At 37.8% G+C, this 21,836-nt stretch overlaps 6 protein-coding genes across 8 annotated transcripts; 3 read left to right on the forward strand and 3 right to left on the reverse strand.

Annotated features, from left to right (window-relative positions):
* Positions 1-4,989: 4,989 nt before the first annotated feature.
* On the reverse strand, positions 4,990-11,482 carry LOC110184400 (sodium-dependent neutral amino acid transporter B(0)AT3). 3 transcript variants are annotated; one of them, XM_020952926.2, is made up of 7 exons: positions 11,034-11,482; positions 9,537-9,613; positions 9,160-9,467; positions 8,131-9,088; positions 7,685-7,888; positions 7,199-7,620; positions 4,990-7,086 (listed from the first exon to the last, which is right to left on the reverse strand). In XM_020952926.2, the coding sequence occupies exons 3-7, from the start codon at positions 9,360-9,362 to the stop codon at positions 6,888-6,890; spliced, it is 1,986 nt and encodes a 661-aa protein (XP_020808585.2). In that variant the 5' UTR covers positions 9,363-9,467; positions 9,537-9,613; positions 11,034-11,482; the 3' UTR covers positions 4,990-6,887. The 3 variants fall into 3 exon arrangements, with proteins under 3 accessions (XP_020808585.2, XP_086682854.1, XP_086682850.1); XM_086826728.1 differs by having other exon boundaries at positions 9,537-10,129; positions 11,034-11,420; XM_086826724.1 differs by having other exon boundaries at positions 9,537-10,126; positions 11,034-11,410.
* Positions 11,483-12,135: 653 nt separating this feature from the next.
* LOC110184380 (alanyl-tRNA editing protein Aarsd1-A) lies at positions 12,136-13,798 on the forward strand. The gene is made up of 3 exons (XM_020952884.2): positions 12,136-12,296; positions 12,362-13,128; positions 13,188-13,798. The coding sequence occupies exons 1-3, from the start codon at positions 12,258-12,260 to the stop codon at positions 13,684-13,686; spliced, it is 1,305 nt and encodes a 434-aa protein (XP_020808543.2). The 5' UTR covers positions 12,136-12,257; the 3' UTR covers positions 13,687-13,798.
* Positions 13,749-14,802, reverse strand: LOC110184381 (mitochondrial import inner membrane translocase subunit Tim29). The gene is made up of 2 exons (XM_020952885.2): positions 14,532-14,802; positions 13,749-14,477 (listed from the first exon to the last, which is right to left on the reverse strand). Exon 2 carries the CDS (start codon positions 14,460-14,462, stop codon positions 13,899-13,901), a length of 564 nt encoding a protein of 187 aa, XP_020808544.1. The 5' UTR covers positions 14,463-14,477; positions 14,532-14,802; the 3' UTR covers positions 13,749-13,898.
* Positions 14,586-15,657, forward strand: LOC110184373 (uncharacterized). Its single transcript, XM_020952872.2, has 3 exons — positions 14,586-15,071; positions 15,128-15,199; positions 15,270-15,657. Exons 1-3 carry the CDS (start codon positions 14,896-14,898, stop codon positions 15,643-15,645), a joined length of 624 nt encoding a protein of 207 aa, XP_020808531.2. The 5' UTR covers positions 14,586-14,895; the 3' UTR covers positions 15,646-15,657.
* Positions 15,658-16,404: 747 nt separating this feature from the next.
* Positions 16,405-16,939, reverse strand: RpS28b (Ribosomal protein S28b). Its single transcript, XM_020952873.2, has 2 exons — positions 16,627-16,939; positions 16,405-16,558 (listed from the first exon to the last, which is right to left on the reverse strand). The coding sequence occupies exon 1, from the start codon at positions 16,863-16,865 to the stop codon at positions 16,668-16,670; it is 198 nt and encodes a 65-aa protein (XP_020808532.1). The 5' UTR covers positions 16,866-16,939; the 3' UTR covers positions 16,405-16,558; positions 16,627-16,667.
* Positions 16,940-17,914: 975 nt separating this feature from the next.
* On the forward strand, positions 17,915-20,732 carry l(1)G0320 (signal sequence receptor subunit 1 l(1)G0320). The gene is made up of 3 exons (XM_020952871.2): positions 17,915-18,089; positions 19,018-19,734; positions 19,799-20,732. Exons 1-3 carry the CDS (start codon positions 18,026-18,028, stop codon positions 19,924-19,926), a joined length of 909 nt encoding a protein of 302 aa, XP_020808530.1. The 5' UTR covers positions 17,915-18,025; the 3' UTR covers positions 19,927-20,732.
* Positions 20,733-21,836: the final 1,104 nt, after the last annotated feature.

Genomic DNA, 21,836 nt, shown 5'->3' on the forward strand with positions numbered 1-21,836 from the left:
ATATAAAGCTTTTGTCCCATTTTCCGATTATATTTTTTGTTGATATAAAGATATTGTCTAATAAAATATTTAATTTATAGTTAAAATATCTATATCATCGACTACAAAATATTAAATTTATCATTAACATATCGACTACTACAAAATATTAAATTTATCATTAACATATCGATATTATCTAAAAATATTATTCTAAAAATTCTATAAAATAGTATTTTTTTTTTTTTTTCGCCCAATTTGTTTATTATTTTTTTTATATTCTAGGAATATTAGTTATATTTAATTATTGACCAGAAAGAATATTTGTATTGCTTAAGAGTAAAGAAAACAATACATTTTTAGCTCAAAATGTAGTAAAAATAAATTTAAAAAATTATTTATCTTGGATGTCTAAGTTTTATTTATTAATTTTCTTTACAAATTGGTAACTTACAAGCTTCTTAAACACTTCTTAAACACCTTTTTGTAGGGCATAACGAAAATATGCAGCGCTGAGAATTTGTTTACGTGCGCAGGCGCAGCCGCTTTCGCTGTCGCTGCTGCCGTCGCAGTCGCTGGCGGCGTTGCTGCCTCTGCTAACGTCGGCACTTGCTTATTACGCTGCTGCTTTTATTATTGTTATTGTTGCTATTGTTGTTAGTATTGTTGTTGTTGCCGCTGCAGTACTCGTTTGTTGCCAAAGTTAATTGTTTGCGGCTGCCGCACAGCTGAGGCACAGTGGAACCCGCCAAGAGCTAGTGGGGCACAGTGGGCAGATCGAAGAGCTGCGGATCGCCTGGAATGTGGCAAGGCCTCAAACTGGTTTTAGTTGTTGTTTTATGTTTTTTTTTAATGATTTTCTTCGTCAGATCTCAGGTGCAACTGAGATGCCGAGGTGCTGAGATTGAGAGACCAAGATTGAGATTGAGACTTCAACTTTGATGGTGGAATTTTTAAAGTTGGTCGAGTTTTTGGCCAATAAATATGGCTAGGGGGAGTGGGAAAATTAGTATCGGTATCATAATTCATTATAATTTCGGTTTGCATTTTGTGATATATATTTTTTATGAAATATTTGGAAATAAATATGGGTCAATCGTGAGGAAAATGCAATTCAAACTTTTTAGTAGAGTAAAATTATTTATACTTAAAAAATGAATATAATCAGTAAGCTAATGGACATTAAAAATTAATTTGATTCTAAAATAATTAGAAATCAATAATAGTTCCTAAAGGTATTAATTTATCATTATCCATAGAACAAAGTTTCAAGCTCTCAAATTATATAAAATGCGTTTTAATCACAATATGAAATATTATTAAATAATATTAATTATTGCTTTGACTACATTTTATTTAAACCTTGGAAAATAATGTTTCTTTTCCTAAATCATTTTTTATTTTGTTAAATTTATAATTTTAGTCCCACTGTACCTGCCACTGGCGGTCGCATAAACGTCGATCGTATTTATTTTGAATTTTTTTGTTTGCGGCATTCGTCTTAGCTATTCCATTTATTTCACCTGCCTCATATACATACAGACACACCATATTTACCCACAGACTTACCTAGGCATACATATCTCCATCTCAGCTAAGCATCTTTCTCTCTATTGTCTTTCTTTTGCCTTTTTTACCAAACATTTTTTAGTTTATTGTTTCTTAGGATTTTTAATTCCATCACGAAGGTACTTTATTAATTTTTTTGTAGTGTCAATTTGACGTCAGGCATAAAAGACTTAATTTTGCTGAATAATATAACCATTTTTAAAAAGATTTTTAAGGGTTTCTATTGCGAAGTCAAATTGAAAAGATATTTTTTATATAATGTATTCATTTATTTTATTTTCCTGTATACATTTAACCGATATTTTTATATGGTAATTTTTTGTGTAAATCAAAGTTTTTCAAAATAGCATAACTAAGCCAAAAATGCGTTAAATTTAATTCAGATAGCTTTTCTATGCTTTTTTTTCCGAACATGGCTAGATCGATTCAGCTTTTCATGCTGATCAAGAATATATATGATTTATAGGGTCGGAAATGACTCCTTCAATGTGTAACAAGCTTCTGACTAAAATTATATTACCTTACAAGGGTATAAGAACACCTTAAATTCCTTTATTTTTAATACCCTGCAAGGGGAAAAAAATTATCCATGATCCTATAGCATCTACATATATACGTAATATAATTATCATATTTATGACTTACCGCAGTAGAGGATAATTGATTGATTAATTCCTTCCAGTGTAGAGGTTTATTCCTGGTGACTTCTATTGCGCCTTTCATCATATCACTGAAGTTAGCTTCTTCCTGGTTCTTCAAATGTATTCCATTGGTCAGGTGATATTATTTAAGTCGCAGGGCTATCACTATCACTATCACTTTAGATGTAAACAGGGCGGAGGCCGCGGACAGAATGAGGTCAGCGCGACATGAGTGCCTGTATTTATACTATCCGAGTAAAGAGAACAGAGAAAGTGAAAGCGAAAGAGCAAAGGATGTCTCCAGAGATAGGCAAAGGGAGATAGAGAGAAAGAGGCACCTTTAGAGTTACACAGACAGAGAGAGAGAGAGATAGAGATACCAAAATAGAAATTTAGAGTGAGGAGAGAAAGATAGAGAGTGTCAGGAGAGACAAAGAGATACATAGTAACTATGATCAGTAAATATCAATGAACATTAAGTAACTATGATTAGCAAGTATCTATGACCAGGAAGTAACTCTGATCAGCAAGTATCTATGAGCAGTAAGTAACTCTGAACAGTAAGTGTCTATAAAAATTAAGTAACTCTGAACAGCAAGTATCTATGACCAGTAAGTAACTATGATCACTAAGTATCTATGACCAATAAATAACTTTGAACAGCAAGTATCTATCACCAGTAAGTATGTATGTATGATCACTAACTAACTTTGAACACTAATAAACAATGACTTGCAACTTTTGTAACACAACACATGTCTGAGACTTGGCCGGCAGAAGACACTTCGTTCCGGGGATGATAGAACCAGTTGGGAATCATAAGTACAGTTGGGCGAGATTTGTTTTGGAACAAAGAGCATGCTATTTGAGTGAAACTATGGAGTTATTCTTCTATATAATTTTACTAATATATGAATCGGAGCATGGCGAATCGGTGGACTATATATATACATATATATAGCTGCCATAGGAACGATCGGAAAATTTTAAGAAAACATTATTATTTATTATTTTTAATTATTATTTTTCCAGTTTTCAACATATTTTCATCATATTTGATATATAGCCATTATATATTAATCTAGAATTTTTAGTAAAATGAAAATTGGACTACTATATCATATAGCAAAAACGATCGATACGAATAGAGAAAAATGCAAAACTGTAAATGAAATGATAGCAGGAATTACTTCATTGTTTTTTAACATAAATATAAATAATTTAAATTGAATTTCAATCTGTAAGGGTTACCTTAGCTTCCTTTCTTGTTTTAAGCTAAATTTGTTAGGGTATTTAAACTTCATTAGCTTGTTAATATTTTAAAGCTGTTTGCTTTTGGTTTTCTATTTATTCTATTTCTCTTTCTCTCCGTCTCGAACAAGTGAACCAAAAAATTCAAAACCGAAATTTCCGCCTTACAAAAATCGCATTCCAAAATCGACACTTTGAATGTATTTTGATTTTTATTTAAATGAATAAAAAAAAATAACTTTCCTAAGTGCGGCTCCGCTCGATGAGCAATTGCCGATGGATTTCTGCTTTTAATTATACCAAAAATGTTTATGCAAAGAAACGAAACAAAGATAATAAAGAGGAGCGAGGAGAAAGAGTCAAAACAGAAAGAAAGAAAGAAAAACTCTTGGGATTTGTGTGTGCAATCAGCGGAATGTAAAGCTGGTGCTGCTGCTGCTGCACTTGGTGTATGCAGAAAGTAACAGCAGCAACATGCAACATTCATTGCAGCTTGTAATTTACCGCTAATTCGATGCACAGCGAGACGTCCAACGATGATGATGACGACGATTGTTGGCCAAGCCAAAGCCGGCCAAGAGAGCTCCCCTTCGCCCCGCCTCGTCCTGTGATTGAGTCTCTGGTCACTTGGCCATTTGTTTCCGCCTGTTGCGCTCCGCTGGCATCGCAAGGGCCCGCTGAAGGCGTTGCCACATGCAGATTACCGTTGCACAGGTGCACGGTGAGAAAAATTAGGGTATATACTAGTATTTTTATACCATTGCAGGGTATTATAATTATACTCAGGAGCTGAAAACGCTGTGAAGAAGTCGTTTGCGACCCTATAAATCATATATATTCTTGATCAGCATGAACAGCCTAATCGATCTAGCTATGTTTGGAACAAAAATAATTTTTTTAATTTTTTTCAAATTTTTTTAAGGGGTTTCATCATTAAAATTGTCAAAAATTTAAGAAAAAAATTAAAATTTTCAAATTTGTGAACTTGATAAGCAGACTTATTATTCGTAAAAAAACAAACTCAGAACTGTTTTCCAAATGGAATTTAAACCATTTTTGGCTTAGTTATGACATTTTTTAATTTTAAATTTCCCACTAAAATTATATATATATATAGATAAATATGGATTTAAGGAATTTGTATATTTTAGGTTCTTGGTGGCATCTTTTGGATAACTTCTTAGATTAATAAAAGAATATAATTTACAAAATAAATAAAGCACTTCAGAAATCTTAAATTTTAAGAATATTCTTTTATTTTGTAAAAATATTATTAACTTCAGTAAATTACTTTTTCATATTCTGTAATAAAGACATAAAACTAAATTAAATTCAGTGTAGTGCAGTAAAGTATTGATCAGCTTCACTGATCTTGAAGAACTTCTTAGGAAGCTCATAAATTATGGAGGTTTCCTATAATTCTTGAAAATAATAATTTCAAAAAACCTTTAAAAAGCTAAAATAAAAACTCAAGTTCAAAATAAATATAATATTAAATTATAAAAGCCCATAGATATATGCACGTAAAATGCAAATACAATTTCAAATCTTAGTTTTATATTGTTTATTGTCATTTTAGTTTGGAATTCTCATTATAATTTATCAGTTTGCGAATTAAATATTAGTAAATTATTACCATTATCATGATCAGTGCGAATGAGTGAGTTTTACATCAATTACGAGACATTTTCGAGAGCGAGAAAAATAATCGATAACAACAATTAATCGGAATAATAATCGGATTCCCTTTTCGAACATTTAATAATTATTGCTTCGCCGTAAATATATGTATTTATACGTTTTGTTTTTTTTTTTAAGTTTTTCTTTTATTTATTATGATCTATTTTTGGATTTTAGCAAACTGTGGGTGGCTCTGTGTGTGTACTTCTTTGTCGTGTTGTATCGGAAGTTTGTCTATATCTCATCGGTTTCTTTTGTTTAAAACTCGTTTCTTATGGGTTTCTTTTATTGTCAACATCAATAACACTTAATACATGTATAATATATATATATATATCTTTGTTCTTTCCTTCTAAATAGATGTATATAATATATATATCGATGTATATGTATAAATATACCACAAATAAATGTTGAATTTATAATACAGCGAAATCAATTGCTATTCGGGGGAATCGGGATTGCGGATTAATGTCAAAGGTTAACCCTTAACTATACAAAAATTTCAACAGACACAAATATATAATTATATAGGCTTATGTATATATATTTTCATTAATTTTGTATAATAGTTCGTCCATGATGCGATGATATAAACCTTTAAGCTGCCTTCTCCAGTTATGTATATGTATATATATATAGAGTTCCTCATCCACCGATTTATTTGTATTTATCTTTTTGGGCTAGTTGAACGGTTGCGTTTGCGTTTTGTTAAATGTAAATGTAAATGTAAATATATGTGTATATATATATCTAGAGATATATACTCCCACCCAGTTCCTAACTAATCATCTCGAGTGTGTAGATCATAAGTACAATGGAGTGGAGAGCTATGGCGATCAACAAGTAATATTCGATTAGAGCAAAACATAATCATAATATACATATATCTATATATTTGTATATATCCCCATAACACTGAGACTTTGAAGTTTAGCTAGCATAGTTTTTCGGATGTGATATGAGCAACATTATCCTCGATAACAACAATAAACACAGAAAGCCGATAGAGCCTGATCACAACAGAGAATGAATAGGTATAGTTGATAATATATATATTATAATATCAATATATTGTATATTATAGGTGGTGCCCTATGCCCGCATATGATATGGTAATGGCTTAAACATTAATCGAGTCAGAAATCAAAGTCTAGCATATTGTGTATATCGTATATAGTCAGCAAGTTACAGTTGGTTTTCTCTTCTTGGGCTCGAAATCAAATATGGCTATATGAAATCGGATATGTAGAGCCCCTACAAGGGCTGGCTGCCTGCCTGTCTCTCCCCCCACAAACTCTTTGCCATAAAATAATAATGTATAATTATGATTTTATGATTATGATTTTGCCACATGCTAATGATGTTTTGCGGAAATATTTCTCTATCGATTTTCGGCTTTTGTTTTTCAGAGCTTTCTGCTTGAATGAAACCGCGCATCCAGCGTCGAGTTTTCACCGTTCCTTGTTTTTACTATTGCTAACATTTTTGTTTTCTTGTTGTGTTTTTCCTATTTTCCTTATTATTTTTTTGTGGTTTCTCTTTAATATATATATATATTTCTTTTCTTTTTTCAACAGTCTTTGGGACCATATATAGTAGGAGTGTTTCTTTGATATCGACGCCGCCCAATATCGGTGAGTGTGTGCTTAGTTATTGTCCATATTTACATTACGATTTCATCGGTTTCTATTTCGTGTTTTTGTATTCGTATATCTCGTTTATTTTATTGTCGTCGTCGTCGTTATGTGTATATATCCTTACTCCTTACTCCTCCTCCTCCAGGGACTTCTCTGGCAGTCCATATTTGGGGCAACACATGCCCTCCGTACCATCCATATTGAAGCAGAAAATGCTACGTTCCAATTCAGTTGGTTCATGGGGCACAATGCCATGGACTTCCTTAAGTTCCGCTTCCGGGAACCAGGCAGGATCCGAATCCTCGACCACTTTGATGCCGCAAAGGCTGTGAAAATGTGTATATAAATATATTTATGTAAGCAAAGTGCAACTAAGTGTTTATAAACAAGAACTTCACCAAGGATCTTTCTCGCAAGGATTTAAATATATATACTTACCGCAAAATCGCCACAATTGGAATCCACAATATGGACGAGAGTATGAGAAAGAAGGCAATCACAATGCACCAATGTGGCCACTCCATGGACTCCGTGGCTCCTTTGGCTGCAATCCAGGCGGGATAGCTACTGCCCTCGGTTAACAACTGATAAAACGAAGCCAGCAGTATAGTAACCATGGCACACGGCGACAAATACTTCCAACAAAACATCCAATAAAAATTGGGCCTTGAACCAGTCATCATTTCAATGTCATCCGAGAATCTCCGTACACCATAGATATAGCTTATCGACAGGCACTCGAACAGGGCAATGATCAGCAGAGGAAAATTACCAGCAAAACTATCCATCAGTTGAAAGATATAGCTGCCAGCACCATTGGCAAAACACATGGAAATCAGGCAACAGGAGAAGCAAAGTGCCTGCCAAGAAATCAAGAAATTATAGTAAATATTGATTGTGAATTATTAAAATCCAGACACATACCCCCACTATATATTCCTTGGGCAGATTGGGAAACAGTTTCATGTCCACCAGTGAGGTGACCACACCCTCCAAAGTTCCAAACTGCGAATCAATGCCCAAGGTAAACAGCATCAGGAAGAAAAGGACAGCCCAGAGTTGAGCGCCAGGAAATTGATTGATCGCCTCTGTGAATATAATAAAGGCCAGTCCAGTGCCTGAAGCGCTCTGTAAAATAAAAGATATATTAGTTTTAAGTAATTGATATATACATTTAATTATTATTGTAAATATATACTTGAAACTAATTGAAAAAGAGTCCAAAAGTAAGACTTGGAATATTCAAGGGTTCAAATTCAAGGATAGCAATCGCTTTTCAAGTGATTTTAAATCCCTCTGAACTCTAATATTATTTAAATATATATCTACAAGTATTTATAGTCTATTAATATCTCAAAATCTCTACTCACATTGGCCAATTCCGTTTGCAAATCACAAACAGGCAGATTAGTTGTCTTATTCTGTAATATCAATCCATTCCTCTCCTCGGTGCATCGATCAAACGTTGCCGTGGCCTTAAATCCAATAACCGAAAAGACCACAACGCCTGCGAACATTGAAGTACCACAATTGGTCATCGATACGAGTATGGCATCCCTGTAGCAATTATTATTTGCCGGATTATATGAACTGAAGGCAATCAGACCGCCAAAGGCTAAACCCAACGAGAAGAAGATCTGAGTGCCTGCCTCCAGCCACACCACCGGATCCAGGAGGGTTTCCCAACGTGGTGTAAACAGATGAGCCACACCATCGGCGGCTCCCTTCAGTGTGATGCCGCGAAAGAAGAAAATGATGAGGACAACATATGGAAAGATCGCTGTCATATAGACAATTTTCCCCGACGAAGTAATACCCTGCACCATGCAAATGTAGACCAGAAACCAGGAGACAATCAACGCAATGGCCATGTGATAATTGAAGTTCTCCGGCAGGTCAACGCTCTCCGAGCACTGCAATGTGGTGCGATACCAATAGAATTGCGTCGGCGACGAGGCCACACACTCCGGCTCATGGTCGTACGTATAGTTGGAGTACAGTCTCGTGGGGCAGTCCGCCCACGGTAAAGGTGATTCGAAGCTATGCAGCAGGTAGATCAAGCACCAGGCAATGATCGTGTTATAGTAGAGAGCCACAATATAGCTGACCACCGCCGAGGAGATGCCAATGCCGCCCAGATATGGGGACACTTGACTCCAGACACCAATGGCACCTTTACGCAATCGCTGGCCAATGGCCAGTTCCAGGTAGAAGATGGGTATACCCTGGATGCACAGCATGATGAAGTAGGGCACCAGAAAGGCGCCGCCGCCATTCTTTTGGGCCAAATAGGGGAAGCGCCACACATTGCCCAGGCCAACGGCATAGCTAATAATAAAAAAGATATATAAATAAGTTAAGTTAGTTTATATAATAATGAAATGTAACATTTTCCTTACCCTATGGTGGCCAGCAGAAACATGATTTTGCTATCCCAACTCTCTCGCTCCTCGCCCTCCTTCTCGCCCTCGACAATGTCCTGCTGCTGATCCGCTGCCGCATTGGCCACCAGTTCGGCCTTGGCCTTGGAGGTGCTTGCCTCAGAGCCGAAGGGCGGTGGATCCTGTTCAAGTTCCGAGGATTCATCAAAGGCATCGGACATAAAGCCCTGATTGGTGGCTCCATACAAAGGCTGATGCAAATGCAGCGATGTGTGATGATGGTGACTGACGCCATGTTCCTTGGGTACCAAGCGGCCGCGCAGTTCCTAAATCAATATAATATAATATATATATAATATATAAAGAATATATATTTTAGGGTATTATTAACTTACCCTCAATTCCAGTTGATCAATGCTCTTTTGGCTTTTGAGGACTATATCCCGGGAACTCTGGCGACGCAATAACTGTGCTGTGTTGGCCATGATTGCGGTTTATTATTATTATTAATACTTGATTTATTACAGGCGTGTGTATTCTATGTGTGTCTAGGGGTGCTCTGTGTGTGTGGGAGTATACTGTGTGTCTAAGTGTGTGTGTGCTGCTGTGTCTCCGTTTCCGTTTCCGCTTCCGCTTCCTCTATTTATCCGCTAACTTCGCTTTCGCTCTCGCTTTCGCTCACTTCGTCAGCGCCGCCTGGTGTTGCATTCAGGTAACTAACAGTTCGCTGGACATTTTTCGTTGCATACCTTTGGCTGCTAAATAAAGGACTTCATGCCTTCTCTTTTCTATTGTTTATAGTTGGTATTCTTGTAATTGTTATTGTTGTTGTTATCGTCGTGTTTGAATATTAGTTTCAGTTAAAAGTTGTCACAATATTGAGTAACTGTTTCTTTTGTTTGTCTTTCTTTTTGGTGCTTTTGTTAGTGCTTAATTGCTGGTGATAACGGTGCATTAGTAGTAGACGCCATCGCAGTGCTGCTAGCTGCTTTTGTTGAGTGAAATACATACGCAATTACTAATAATAATCGTACACATTGCATGCGTGCACAGAGAGAAAAAATAAGTATCTAAATATTATAAGAAAATCAAAATTTAAATGGAAATTAGTACATTTTTGGGAAAGCAATATTACTTTTATCCTTTGAATACTTTTTAGATTTTATATTTTAAAAGGTCTTCTTTTAAATGGTATAATTATGAAGAATTTCATATATAATTTAAAAGTAATTATACAGAATTGTAGACCAAATTTCAGGTATAATAAAAGGTTTTCAAATTCAATAAAAATTAAACCAAACAATTAATAATTTAAAGTTGAAAACTGTTTTTTTCTAAAGCAAAGGTAGGAACGCTAAGAATTCTACCGTAATTAATTAAAAATCTATAGTTTTTTTTACTCGAAATAAAAATTAAACTCTGAATATGTGATAAATTTTGGGCATAGTTTAGCCTCTATATATTTTTTCTCTCTGCCATTTTGCCATCAATCAAATCATGCAAAAAGGGAAACAGGCACAGACAGGCACACACACGCACACACAGAGGCACATGGTCACCAACACCACGACATCTATGGGATATGCGTGACTGGGCACACACAATAAATCAATCAACTGAAAGTCCTTTTTAGAGCCCCCGCTCTGGCCCGACCTGCCCCCCCTCAGATTTTCCACCCACCCAGCAAATGCAGTGTAATGGAATTTATACACATTTCCCTCCAGCAATTAGTTTGGGTATTAGTTGCCAGGGAAATGCAGGTGAGGTTTTGATTTTGATCCTGTCTGGGGGAAGACCTGGCCGTCATGGAGACCTATATTTTGACTTTATAATAATAATAGCATGCAAATGTGATGATGGGCGAGTAGAGACAGTTTTTCCTATTTTCGTACTTTGTTTGTATCCTTTTTATTTGATGAAAACTCTTCGAATAATTGTGTCCCTGTGTCCACTTATATAACCGACAAAAAACACTCGCGAAGAATGAAACGGAAGTCACAGAAAACAAAACGGGGGTTAACAGGGGAGCTTAACAGGCGTTATCGCGACTTTGGCGCTACGATATACGAGAGACGACGTGGTTCTGGGCGATTATCCTTGTTGATTAACGGCAGGTGGTTGCATTTAAACTTATTTAAAGGGTCCCGAATCCGTCGCTCCCGTTATGCTGATTGGAAATAACGTAACGGTGTGTCGTAACGGGACATTGGCAGGAAACTGTTGAGCAGCGAAAGACGTAACTCGCAAATCACAGGATGAAAAGTGCGTCTCTCTTTCACGCTCTTCTCTCTGCGCGCCTAAGTTTGCGAGAGAGAGAGCAACTGTCTGGTAACTCTGTTACCTGGCCACTGATATGGCAGCTCTGCAGAACTAACAAAATTATTATTGAAATTATTAATAATTATTAAAATCAAAACAAAGAACATTAATTATGGGAAGTAATAGGATAAGACTTAAACATTACTTTCAGTAAGTTTTGTCCTTAAATATGACAAATACATTCCATAAAAATCAATTTTACTTGGACAGCCCACGACAAAGAGCGAGATAGAGGTAATATGTGAATAAGAACGAGAGAGAAATAGACAAGAAGAAAGTGTACTGAATAAGTTGCCTTCGTATTATAATTTTTGTTTCTATAATATGTCTCTAAATTAAAATTTTATGTACTTATGTATAATTTAAGTTTTAAGTTATTTTATAAATATTTAATTATCATTTATTTGCCTGGTTAATTTTTAAGCAGTGTTGGACAAGCCCCAAAGCTTTGAGCAGAAATTTTCAGTGATAAACTGTGACTGTAAGCTCAATAACATATTTTAATAAGTCACAAAATAATTCATTTGGCTAAAAATAAAAGCAGTGAATATCATTAAATATATTTAATAAATAAAGCAATATAAACATTTAAAAACATAATCACCAGAAAAGATTACATAAAAACTCATCACTTAACTTTTAATCATCATAATTAATATCGTGACCGTTTCACTGTGACTATCTGCGCATCTCTAGAACGAACCAGCGCGCTAAAAATGAACACTTGTTGACAGAATCACTCATAAGTTTTATTGTTTGGAAAATTTGGCTGGCAATTGGTTTAATTGAATGACAAGATGGTCTTCAAGTGCCAGGAGGATAGCTTCCTGAAGCAGGTGACTATATTATCAACCTGTGATAGCACCTAATTACATAATTGTTAACCAATTATTGGGCGCAGTTCAAGACAAAAATTGTCAGCAGCGAATTTGCCACTCTCGACTGGACCAATTCCGATGGCCAAGTGCAGACACTCAAGGGCTTCAATGTGATCTGTGAGGACACCATCCTGTTTCCCGAAGGCGGCGGCCAGCCCTGCGACTATGGCACCTTGGATGGCTTCTCTGTGAGAAATGTCCAGCGAAAGGGAACCACGGCCGTACATTTTGTAGAATCGGCGCAGAGCTTCGATGCGGGAATGGAGGTACTGCTGATCCTGGATTTCCAGCGGCGGCTGGACCATATGCAGCAGCACTCAGGCCAGCATCTTATTACGGCTCTCTTCGATCGAGAGTTCAAATACGACACCACCTCCTGGTCCCTGGGAAGCAGCACATCTTACATCCAGCTGAGCACGCCCCATCTGATCAGTCGCGAGTCCCTGGACCTCATTGAACGCCAAGCCAATGACTTAATACGCGAGGGACGCGAGGTATCAGTGCTTCTCGTGGATCCGGAGGTGGCACAGGAGTTCCAAGACGCCAGGGCACCCAGGGGCTTGCCCAAAGATCACGAGGGCCTCGCCAGAGTCGTGCGTATCGAAGGCATTGAGAGCAACATGTGCTGCGGCACCCACGTCACAAATCTCTCCCAGCTGCAGTGTGTCAAGCTGCTGTACGCGGAGAAGGTCAAGACTAATATCAATGTACATTTTGTGGTCGGCGAAAGGGTCCTCACCAAGCTAGGCGAGGTCTTCCACCGCGAACAGCAGCTCACCCAGGCCCTGAAGTGAGTTCCTAAGGTCATACTCCAGTAATTCTCATGTTAATCCCAATTGCAACTCACAGAGGTGGTCCAGCACAGCACCTGGATCTGCTCCAGAAGCTGCAGCAGAATGTGAAGAGCACCCGGAAATCGTTTCAGCAGCTACTCAAGGATTTCGCCACCGCTGAGGCCGAACGGCTGGAGGATTTGCCAAAGAAAGAGCGTCCCAAGTACTTTTGCCTTCATCGGCGTGATGGCATCGAGGTGGACTTCATTAATACGTTCCTGCGACTGGCTCCCGAGGAGATTTTCTACTTTCTGACCGTCTCTGAGGGCGTGTCCGCCGGCAGCAGTGCCAAAGGTCATATGGTGTTGCGCGGTGATCCCGAAATTGTCCAGCAACTGGGACCACAGTTCCTTGATCTGCTCGAGGGCAAGGGCAATGGCAAGGAGGGCAGCTTCCAGGGCAAGATCAACAATCTGGCCAAGCTGCAGGATTGCCAAGAGCTATTGGAGGCGCAATTTAAGCCAAAGAAGATCGTGGAAGCAGCAGCAGCAACACAGCCAGCTAGTGCCTCCTAAAACGGAGCACAATCCAAGCCAAAGGGAGTTGTTAGTGCCTGTTCCAAGAACCAAACAGAGTCTTTGTATGATATTACATTATAAATGTTAGCAGAAAATGCTAAATGCGTAACATACATTGTATTCTTTTTTGGTTTAAACAGGGAGCAACAACATCGTAAGATTATAGTTAAACTTAAGGCAGCGTCAAAGAGATCCCGGTTCCAGATCCCTCACAGGTAATTTACATCGAAGTTGCGCATCTTCCACTTGAGGCGCCAGAACTCGTTCCAGAAGCCCACATCGATGACGCGCTCGTGGAAGTTGAGGAAGCCCACCTTTGTATACTCGCAGATGGCCGGATATGTGCAGTCGTCTTCATCGTACAGATCCACCCAGAGCAGCGTGCAGATGCCCAGCGATAGCAGGCGAAGCTTCTTCTGGTTAATGGCCTGTTCCAAGGTGCGCAGGTATTCCGTAGCTACGGGATTCTGCTGATCCTTGGCCACCGTTATCATTCTGTTGCTGTCCCGGCGCAGCAGCGTCATGAAACAATCCTCGCCGGGATTGTTCACAGCGCTCTGGTAGAGCAGGACCAGCCCTGTGCCATAGAACAGCGCCTTCTTGGGTTTGGCGTAGGATTCACGGACCACGCCAACCGCCACCTCCGAGTAGTCGCGCATCAGGCCGTTCCAGTACTTGATCCACTTCTCCACGAACGTGTCCTTCAGTCGCTCCGGCATCACCAGCTTATCGGCCAGGCGCTGGCGCAGCGCCGTGATGCGAATCAGTCGCATCTCGCTGCGGGTTTTCTGTGATAAAAGTCAATTTAGAGCAGTTTCATCGAATGTTAAATAATTTTTTACGTTCGTGTTATGGCGAAAATGGGAAAGGAATAAAAAAAACCTGGTCCCACTGTTGCCATCAGCTGTTGCCGTGGGCGATATGCATTTGTAATCGAGATAGTTTACAATTTGTTTGTCATTTTAACAACATTTGAATTCTGATTGATAATATAAATGTAATAGGTAGTTCAGCAGTATTATTAATACTGTTTCCTACTACATATATATATTTATTTAATAAGCTGTTATCAACTCTTCTCTTTCGATATATACCGCCTTAGCGACGTTTACTAACACTCCCCAGTGTTGGTAAGCGTAGGAGGCCGGCCATGTGCCAAGTTAATTTACTAAATTTGTTTTGACTACATTTTACTGATTTGCCGCTATGTTAATGCCGCCAGAGCGCATTGAATACTATAACAATAGCCTGGGGCAACATCTTCGGCAATTGCTCACCTCCTTAAGGAGTTACCATGCCTTGAAGGCCGTAAAAACAGCAGATTTGCCGAATCAAGCGAGCCGCTTGTGGGAACTGAATCAGAGATATCGCTTGGTTAAGGGGTAAACATTAGCCTACCAATTAGTTAAATCTTTCTAATCATATGATTTTAATACAGTAAAAATGAAGCGGCATCGATTTCCCTACTTTCTGCCTGCCAAGAAGTCTACAACGCTCTTTACGACAGCATGTAAGTGGTGCTGCCCGGTATTCCCAGGGAAAAACACCCATGACTTTTCTTAATATTGTATTTGTTATAGATTAAGTCTAGTAGAAGAGCTAGATGAGATATACATGCAAGTTTTGGAATTCGAAAACGAATGCCTGGAACTAAGAAAAGAACAAGGTGCATCATCGAACCCAGTCTGCTTAAGAGAACTCCTTGATTTCATCGAAGAATCCCAGACAGCTTTGAAAAATCAAACAAAATATTTGGAACTGCATCTGCGGGATCTTCATCCAAAGTTTGGACTTGGAGAATCTGCTCTGGAGGCCTTCCAGGTCGATATCCAGCTGCCGGAGCACGTAGAAGCCCATATTGCATTTGGCTTGGCCAAAATCGAACGATTATTAAGATATCCCTTGGATTTTATACAAATAACACAAAAGACTGGACAAATAGAGTTGGGGAGTTGAGCTGAAAGTATATATTATGGGTTTTCTTGGCGTTGAGGAAAATTATGGCATGTTTTCAGGTTTTTGTTAAAGATTTATGGTATTACTATAGATTCCTGCTGTTTGTTTAAGTTTTAACTCGCTTCTTTTCGAATGTAAACACAGTGAAACTAACATTAAGGAGTTTACATTCCAAGACAAAGCTTTGATTGGCTTATTTTCACGTTTAATTAGTTGTGCCTGGGCTGTGGAATAAACCCTAGACTGTAGAGCCTTTCATTGGACACAGCTGGCGATTATTTTATGAAATAATCTAAAAAGCCTTTCCTACATTCCTCTAAAGACAATACACCTTCACAAGGAAGACATTTCAAACAAAAGTTACTCTCACAAAATTAGAAATACTAACTCTGGCTATGAGCTAAATACATTTACATGTAATTGGTTACATTTCACAGAATATAACTCATTAATTCCTATATAATATGTATTAAGACAGTTTGCCTGTGTACAGAAGCATTTTGTGTTGTAATTGGCGGGTAATTGAACCCCAAGAACATGTAAACATAATTCTGTGCTAATTTTATGGATTTTTCCATTTAAATTCAACGAAATTCAGCTCGGCAGCACTCATGGATCGTTTGCCAGTTAAGCTCGTAAGGTAATGCCATGATTTTCCTTCAGCACTTAGCCATGCATTGTCTTTCAAATTTGTTCACTCGACACACAAACAAAATCACAATAAAAAAAATATTAAAGAAATGAAAACCACAGTTTGGGTTTCTTTTTTGTATTTTTAGAGGGTTGTCCACCGCTTCAGATTTATTTAAAACACATTTTGCCAACTAGTTGGTTCAATTACGTGTTTATTTGCATTTGTTTATAACGGATTTCGCGATGCCAAAGCCTCGTGCAAACAATGTATCAAAAGTATCTGTAAAAGAGAAAGAAAAACAGGCAATTAGGGGCTGTTTCTAGAACACGTAAAGCCAATGGACTCACCTTCTAAATAGATCAGGAGCAGCAGAGGAGCATCAACCCCGTTAGCGGAGTCTTCTGGCCTCACGTTCGGATTCCAGCAGGGTGAGAATATCGCCCTCGCGCACGGGTCCCTTCACGTTGCGGATGATCTGGCGGTTCTGCTCGCCGAGGAACTCCACCTTAACCTGGGTACACTGGCCCTGGGAGCCGGTGCGGCCGAGGACCTTCATGACGCGAGCCCACACAACTGGTTTGTCCATGGCTAATCGAAATTCGCTGAGAATTCGCTGAGAAAATTCACGTGCAAGTTGCGCTTCAATTGACAGCCGCAAGCAAAAAGGAAGTTGAGGGGTTATCGGTGCGGCGGCGTGAACTTGGCTGCGCTTTCAGCGGCGATAGGGGCGATGCCAACTATCGATATAGCGGGCACGAAAACGGCGAGAAAAAAGCTGAATTTAATATTATTTAGGCGGCAACAGTTAATTTTTGCTAGATGTGTCGGGTATATACATATATATATATATTTAAATGGTTTTTTAATTTTATCTTACCGATTTGATATACAATTATTATTTTATTATTTATTATTTGCAATTTTTATTTAAAACGAGACAAAAAACCATTCTACATGTGTTTGTTCCTATTTTTAACATTTTTAATATTTGGAAACCGAAATATACATTTTTTATGAAATAATATTTTCTCAAAAAACAAAATAAAAATATAACAAATAAACAGCTAAAAACGTTAACAGCGTGAACTAGCTGCTTTAAGCTTGAAAAAGCCAAGTTGGCAATCCTCTTCTTGATATACATATCGATATATCGATAGCTATCCAGTGTTGGTAGCGATAACATGTGTGCTTATAATCAATCAAAACAACCTTCTCGCTAAACGAAATGAAGAAATAATGTTATTTATGGTGTCTATTAAGTGATATATTCGTCTGTGTTTAAATTTTAAGTGAATAATTTGTTAATACACGAGCAGTGACAGTTGCCGCGTTTAGCAGCACTGCTTGCCAAATCCGGGTTGCCGAGGCGAGGAAAAACGTATAATATTTCTTAGTTTTTGTGTTAATATTAGAAAGTAGGTATGGCAAACTATAAAAATATTTATTTCGTTGCCTGTTTCATTGATGCATTTGATTATTTTTCGCGTTAAACAAACAATATTCGGTGCGAAAGGGCAGCTGTCGGCACTGATTGCGATGGTCTGGTAACCCTAGACGTGGCACCACGTAGACATTTGACAGTGAAAGTCGTGACGACTTCGTGCCACTTCGGCTGTCGCCGCCACTGTTTTCGTCACTCTAACTGTTTCCCCCGATCGCTACGGTTGCCTTTTTTCGTGCGAGTGTTTTTGCCTGCTCTGATTTTTCCCGTGCCGCGCATTGAATTGCAGCCGAAAAAGCGACAAGATGAAGCACCTGATGTTCCTTATGCTGATGGTCCTGCCCATCGTCATCACCACCTTCTCTGCGCGTAAGTACTTTTGCCGTATTTTGCTGTGATAAATAACGGCGATACCGCCGGACGCTGACCATGGTGTGCAGAGGCAGGGGGCGGGGGCGACGCATACGTGGCACTGCCGACACTGCGTTTGCTACGTGGAATATCATAAGGTCTTTGAGAACCAAGAAAGTCATCAATATCATCGTATTTTGGTCATTTTCATTCAACGTTTTCGGCCGATTTTCGCGGTGACACTTGAAAACTGTTGAGTTGGCACGCCGACCTTCTATATGCCTCTCGCTCTTACTCATGCCGTTTGGGCCGCTTCAAATGGCTATATCTTGGTTGTTTTTCAAAATAAAGTCTTTAAAACGCAACATAATGGCAAATCTTGAGTTTTCCAGTGATATTACCAAATTTCATACAAATCGGATAACTATATCTTGTGTTAGTTTTCAAGATCAAGAGTTATAAGTTATGTGAATGGTGTATTATGTTTTTTAATGTTTGTAGAAAGTTTTACATAAATCTGTAAACTATATCTTGAAGATTTCTTTAAAAATATGTAGTTAAAGTGTTGCTTTTGCTTGAAAAATTAATGTTAAATTCAAGAAATCTTCAAAATCTATTCTTATTTGCATATTTTCGATATTTTTCTTGTTAACAATTCTAAATAATAATATATAAAATAGTTTCCAAGCAAATAATCTTTATAGATAAGCAAATCTTTGTTGTTTTTTGTATACAAACTTTCATTCACCTGTCGTAATATGTACTTAAATACAAATTATGAAAGATTCTTTTAGATTTGATCAATTATTTTCTTGATTTATGAGGCTAATTTATCAAATGTCACCAAATAAAGCTGCCAAGATTCAGACTACCCCGACCTCTGCTCACCATTCAGTCCATATCTTTTACAAAAATCACATATTAAACAAGATTGCTCCTTTTTTAGCTACCAAGTTTGGTGCCTATGCCGCCGAAACCGCTGAGGATGATCTGGTGGATGTGGACAGTGAGGAGGGTGCTGTGACCGGTGAGGATGCGGAGGCGGACGAGGACAACGATACGGGTAGCAGCAGCTCCCCAAATGCGGACACATATCTTTTATTCACGAAACCATTGTACACGCCTGGCCAGCAGCTGGATCTGCCCGGTGGCAAGCCCGTGGAGTTCCTCATTGGATTCACGAACAAGGGTGCCGAGGAGTTTGTGATCGAGACCGTGGAGGCCTCTTTCCGCTACCCCATGGACTTTAACTACTTCATTCAGAACTTCTCGGCTGTGGCCTACAACCGTGAGGTGAAACCCGGTTTTGAGTCGACCGTTTCGTACACCTTCCTGCCTTCGGATCAGTTTGCCGGTCGTCCCTTTGGATTGAACATTGCTCTGGCCTACCGTGATGCCAATGGAATTCAGTACAACGAGGCTGTCTTCAACGAAACTGTTCTGATTTCTGAGGTCGATGAGGGACTCGATGGCGAGACCTTCTTCCTGTACGTTCTGCTGGCTGGCATTGTTGTCCTGCTTTTGGTCATTGGCCAGCAATATCTGCTTGGCAGCTCTGGCAAGCGCAAGCGTGCCGCCGCCAAGAAGGTGATTGAGACTGGAACCGCCAACGATAGCACCATTGACTACGATTGGGTGCCACAGGAGACGCTGCGAGCGCTGCGTAAGCACTGGGATAAGGAGTCCTTTAGATAAAAGCTAATTTTATGTTATTTTTTGTATTACAGAGAAATCTCCGCCCAAGTCTAAGACGCCCAAGACTTCTCCCAAGCCCGGCAAGCAGGCAAGTCCCAAGGCTGCCAGCCAGCAGAGCCCTAAGCAGCGAAAGGTCAAGCGATCAGCTGGCGATGATTAAATCAATCGATCCGCTAAAGACTGCATATCCCCAACAACAACAACAAACAGAGGCAGAAACAACACCATTTGCCACTGAAGCAGCACTAAAAACCACCATTTTTCATCCTGTAGGAGGAAGCAGCATAAACAGTTTCGTAATTAATTAATTAGTTATGTACGATTCCATGTTCGATCATCTCTAGAGATACACCTATCCATTATTTTTTTTATTCGTTTTATCGCGAGATTGTTAGTCTTTAAACCAACAAACAAATGTTTCCACAGTTTTGTTTTAGAAATTTCAATTTTCCAAATGCCCAAACTCTGCACATACTCCATGAAAAAGGAAAAACGAAAAAATGGAAACACCAAGATGAAAACCCCTTGACAAATAATTGTAATCCTAATGAAATTTCTTGAGAATTGTCTTCGTTTGTTGAAGACACATGAGAAAGCTTAGAAGAATGACTGCAGAAGACAGAGTGAAGCCAGAAAAAATATGGAGAAGAGATATTGATTGATTGAGACAACAAAAAAAAAACCTTCCACTTGTACGATACATTTAATTAGTCCTATTATAACAAATCAATTGATTAACTTTTGCGTTTTATTTTGCGTTTCGCTCTCCCCTTGCATCCATTTCCGATCTTGGACTGTCATTATTTTTCTGTTAATTTCGAGAAGACAAAAGAAAAAAATATGTTGAAGAGTCAGTGTTTTTTTTTTAGATAGAAGTCGCAGGAAGTCGACAGGTGAATATAAGAAGTTTTCATACAAAAGAGAGAGAAAAAAAGAAAATAAAAACTAAAAAAAAAATATACAAAATTGAGTTTTATTTGTTTTTTGAATATGGGTTTCTTTTTGGGTATTGAAGTTTTAAATTAATATATTTTTAATTTTACTTGGATATTTTGAAAGACTTGTAAACGGTGTTCCTGATCAGCATCAAAAATTGAGCCGATCTATCAATATATATATATAGATCACCTCAATACTCCTTACAAGACTTTTAAAATATTCAAGTAATATTAAAAATAAATTAATTTAAAACTTAAATAAATATATATATTTTTATATTCGTCTACGAAACTAGTCTCGGATGAAACAATACATATTAATATATTTTCTATACATAAAATTAATAATATTCATGTAAAGACATATGTAATTAGTATATTAAGAGAATAGAAAATATAAAAAAATAAAACAAAAATGCATTTAATTAACTCGAAAACCAAGCGTCAATTAATGTTAAATTCACTAAAAAAAAACGTGATAAATATTTTATTTAAATCTAAGCAGATTAAACCAAATCTTTCTATACATTATTATAAAACTAATCTCGGTGCTATTTTAAAGATACTTTCAATATTTATTTATTTGTTTATATACTTAATATAAATAATATTTATGTTAATACATAAATATAAAGATAATAGAAAATATCGAAAAAGCAAGAATGTATTTAAATTAAGCAAAAACCAAGCTTCAATTAATTAAGAAAATATAAAAGAAAACAAACCATAATAAATAATGTACCAAAATAATTTTTACGCCATGTGTGCGATTACTTTTAAGCGTCAATTTGATCCAGCTGGAAGCCTTGGTAGTTGTTCCGTTTTCCCACGCTCTGTCTCTGGCGATCCCTCTCCCATCGGGCGTCCAGTTCGTTATCTCTTTCATCTGTTTATCTATCTAATCCACGTTTAAGTCGCTTGCTATTTTGTTTCCCAAATAGAAAATATTAAGAACCAAGCGTCAATTAATAAAAAAAAACCATTAAAAACAAATCAGAACAAATAAGTGCGCCAAGTGTCCGATTACTCTCAGGCATCAGTGTGATCCACCGAGAAGCCATTTAATTGTCCCGTTTTATGGAGTCCAGAGCGGCATCCTCGCTCCCACACTTCCACGCTCTCATTCCGGCTC

Source organism: Drosophila serrata, unplaced genomic scaffold (genome assembly GCF_035046125.1).
Source record: "Drosophila serrata isolate PLE 108 unplaced genomic scaffold, ASM3504612v1 contig_8, whole genome shotgun sequence".
NCBI classification, from domain to species: domain Eukaryota; kingdom Metazoa; phylum Arthropoda; class Insecta; order Diptera; family Drosophilidae; genus Drosophila; species Drosophila serrata.

Bases quoted from the DNA above. Each gene is read 5' to 3' on its own strand.
- RpS28b (XM_020952873.2), bottom strand. From the start codon at position 16,865: ATGGACAAACCAGTTGTGTGGGCTCGCGTCATGAAGGTCCTCGGCCGC.
- LOC110184380 (XM_020952884.2), top strand. From the start codon at position 12,258: ATGGTCTTCAAGTGCCAGGAGGATAGCTTCCTGAAGCAG. The intron at 12,297-12,361 runs GTGACTATATTA...TATTGGGCGCAG, and splicing joins AGGATAGCTTCCTGAAGCAG to TTCAAGACAAAAATTGTCAG. The intron at 13,129-13,187 runs GTGAGTTCCTAA...TGCAACTCACAG, and splicing joins CAGCTCACCCAGGCCCTGAA to AGGTGGTCCAGCACAGCACC.
- LOC110184373 (XM_020952872.2), top strand. From the start codon at position 14,896: ATGTTAATGCCGCCAGAGCGCATTGAATACTATAACAATAGCCTGGGG. The intron at 15,072-15,127 runs GTAAACATTAGC...ATTTTAATACAG, and splicing joins AGATATCGCTTGGTTAAGGG to TAAAAATGAAGCGGCATCGA. The intron at 15,200-15,269 runs GTAAGTGGTGCT...TATTTGTTATAG, and splicing joins AACGCTCTTTACGACAGCAT to ATTAAGTCTAGTAGAAGAGC.
- LOC110184400 (XM_086826728.1), bottom strand. From the start codon at position 9,626: ATGGCCAACACAGCACAGTTATTGCGTCGCCAGAGTTCCCGGGATATA. The intron at 9,089-9,159 runs GTAAGGAAAATG...TTTTATTATTAG, and splicing joins TTTCTGCTGGCCACCATAGG to CTATGCCGTTGGCCTGGGCA. The intron at 7,621-7,684 runs GTATGTGTCTGG...ATTTCTTGGCAG, and splicing joins CCAAGGAATATATAGTGGGG to GCACTTTGCTTCTCCTGTTG.
- LOC110184381 (XM_020952885.2), bottom strand. From the start codon at position 14,462: ATGCGACTGATTCGCATCACGGCGCTGCGCCAGCGCCTGGCCGATAAG.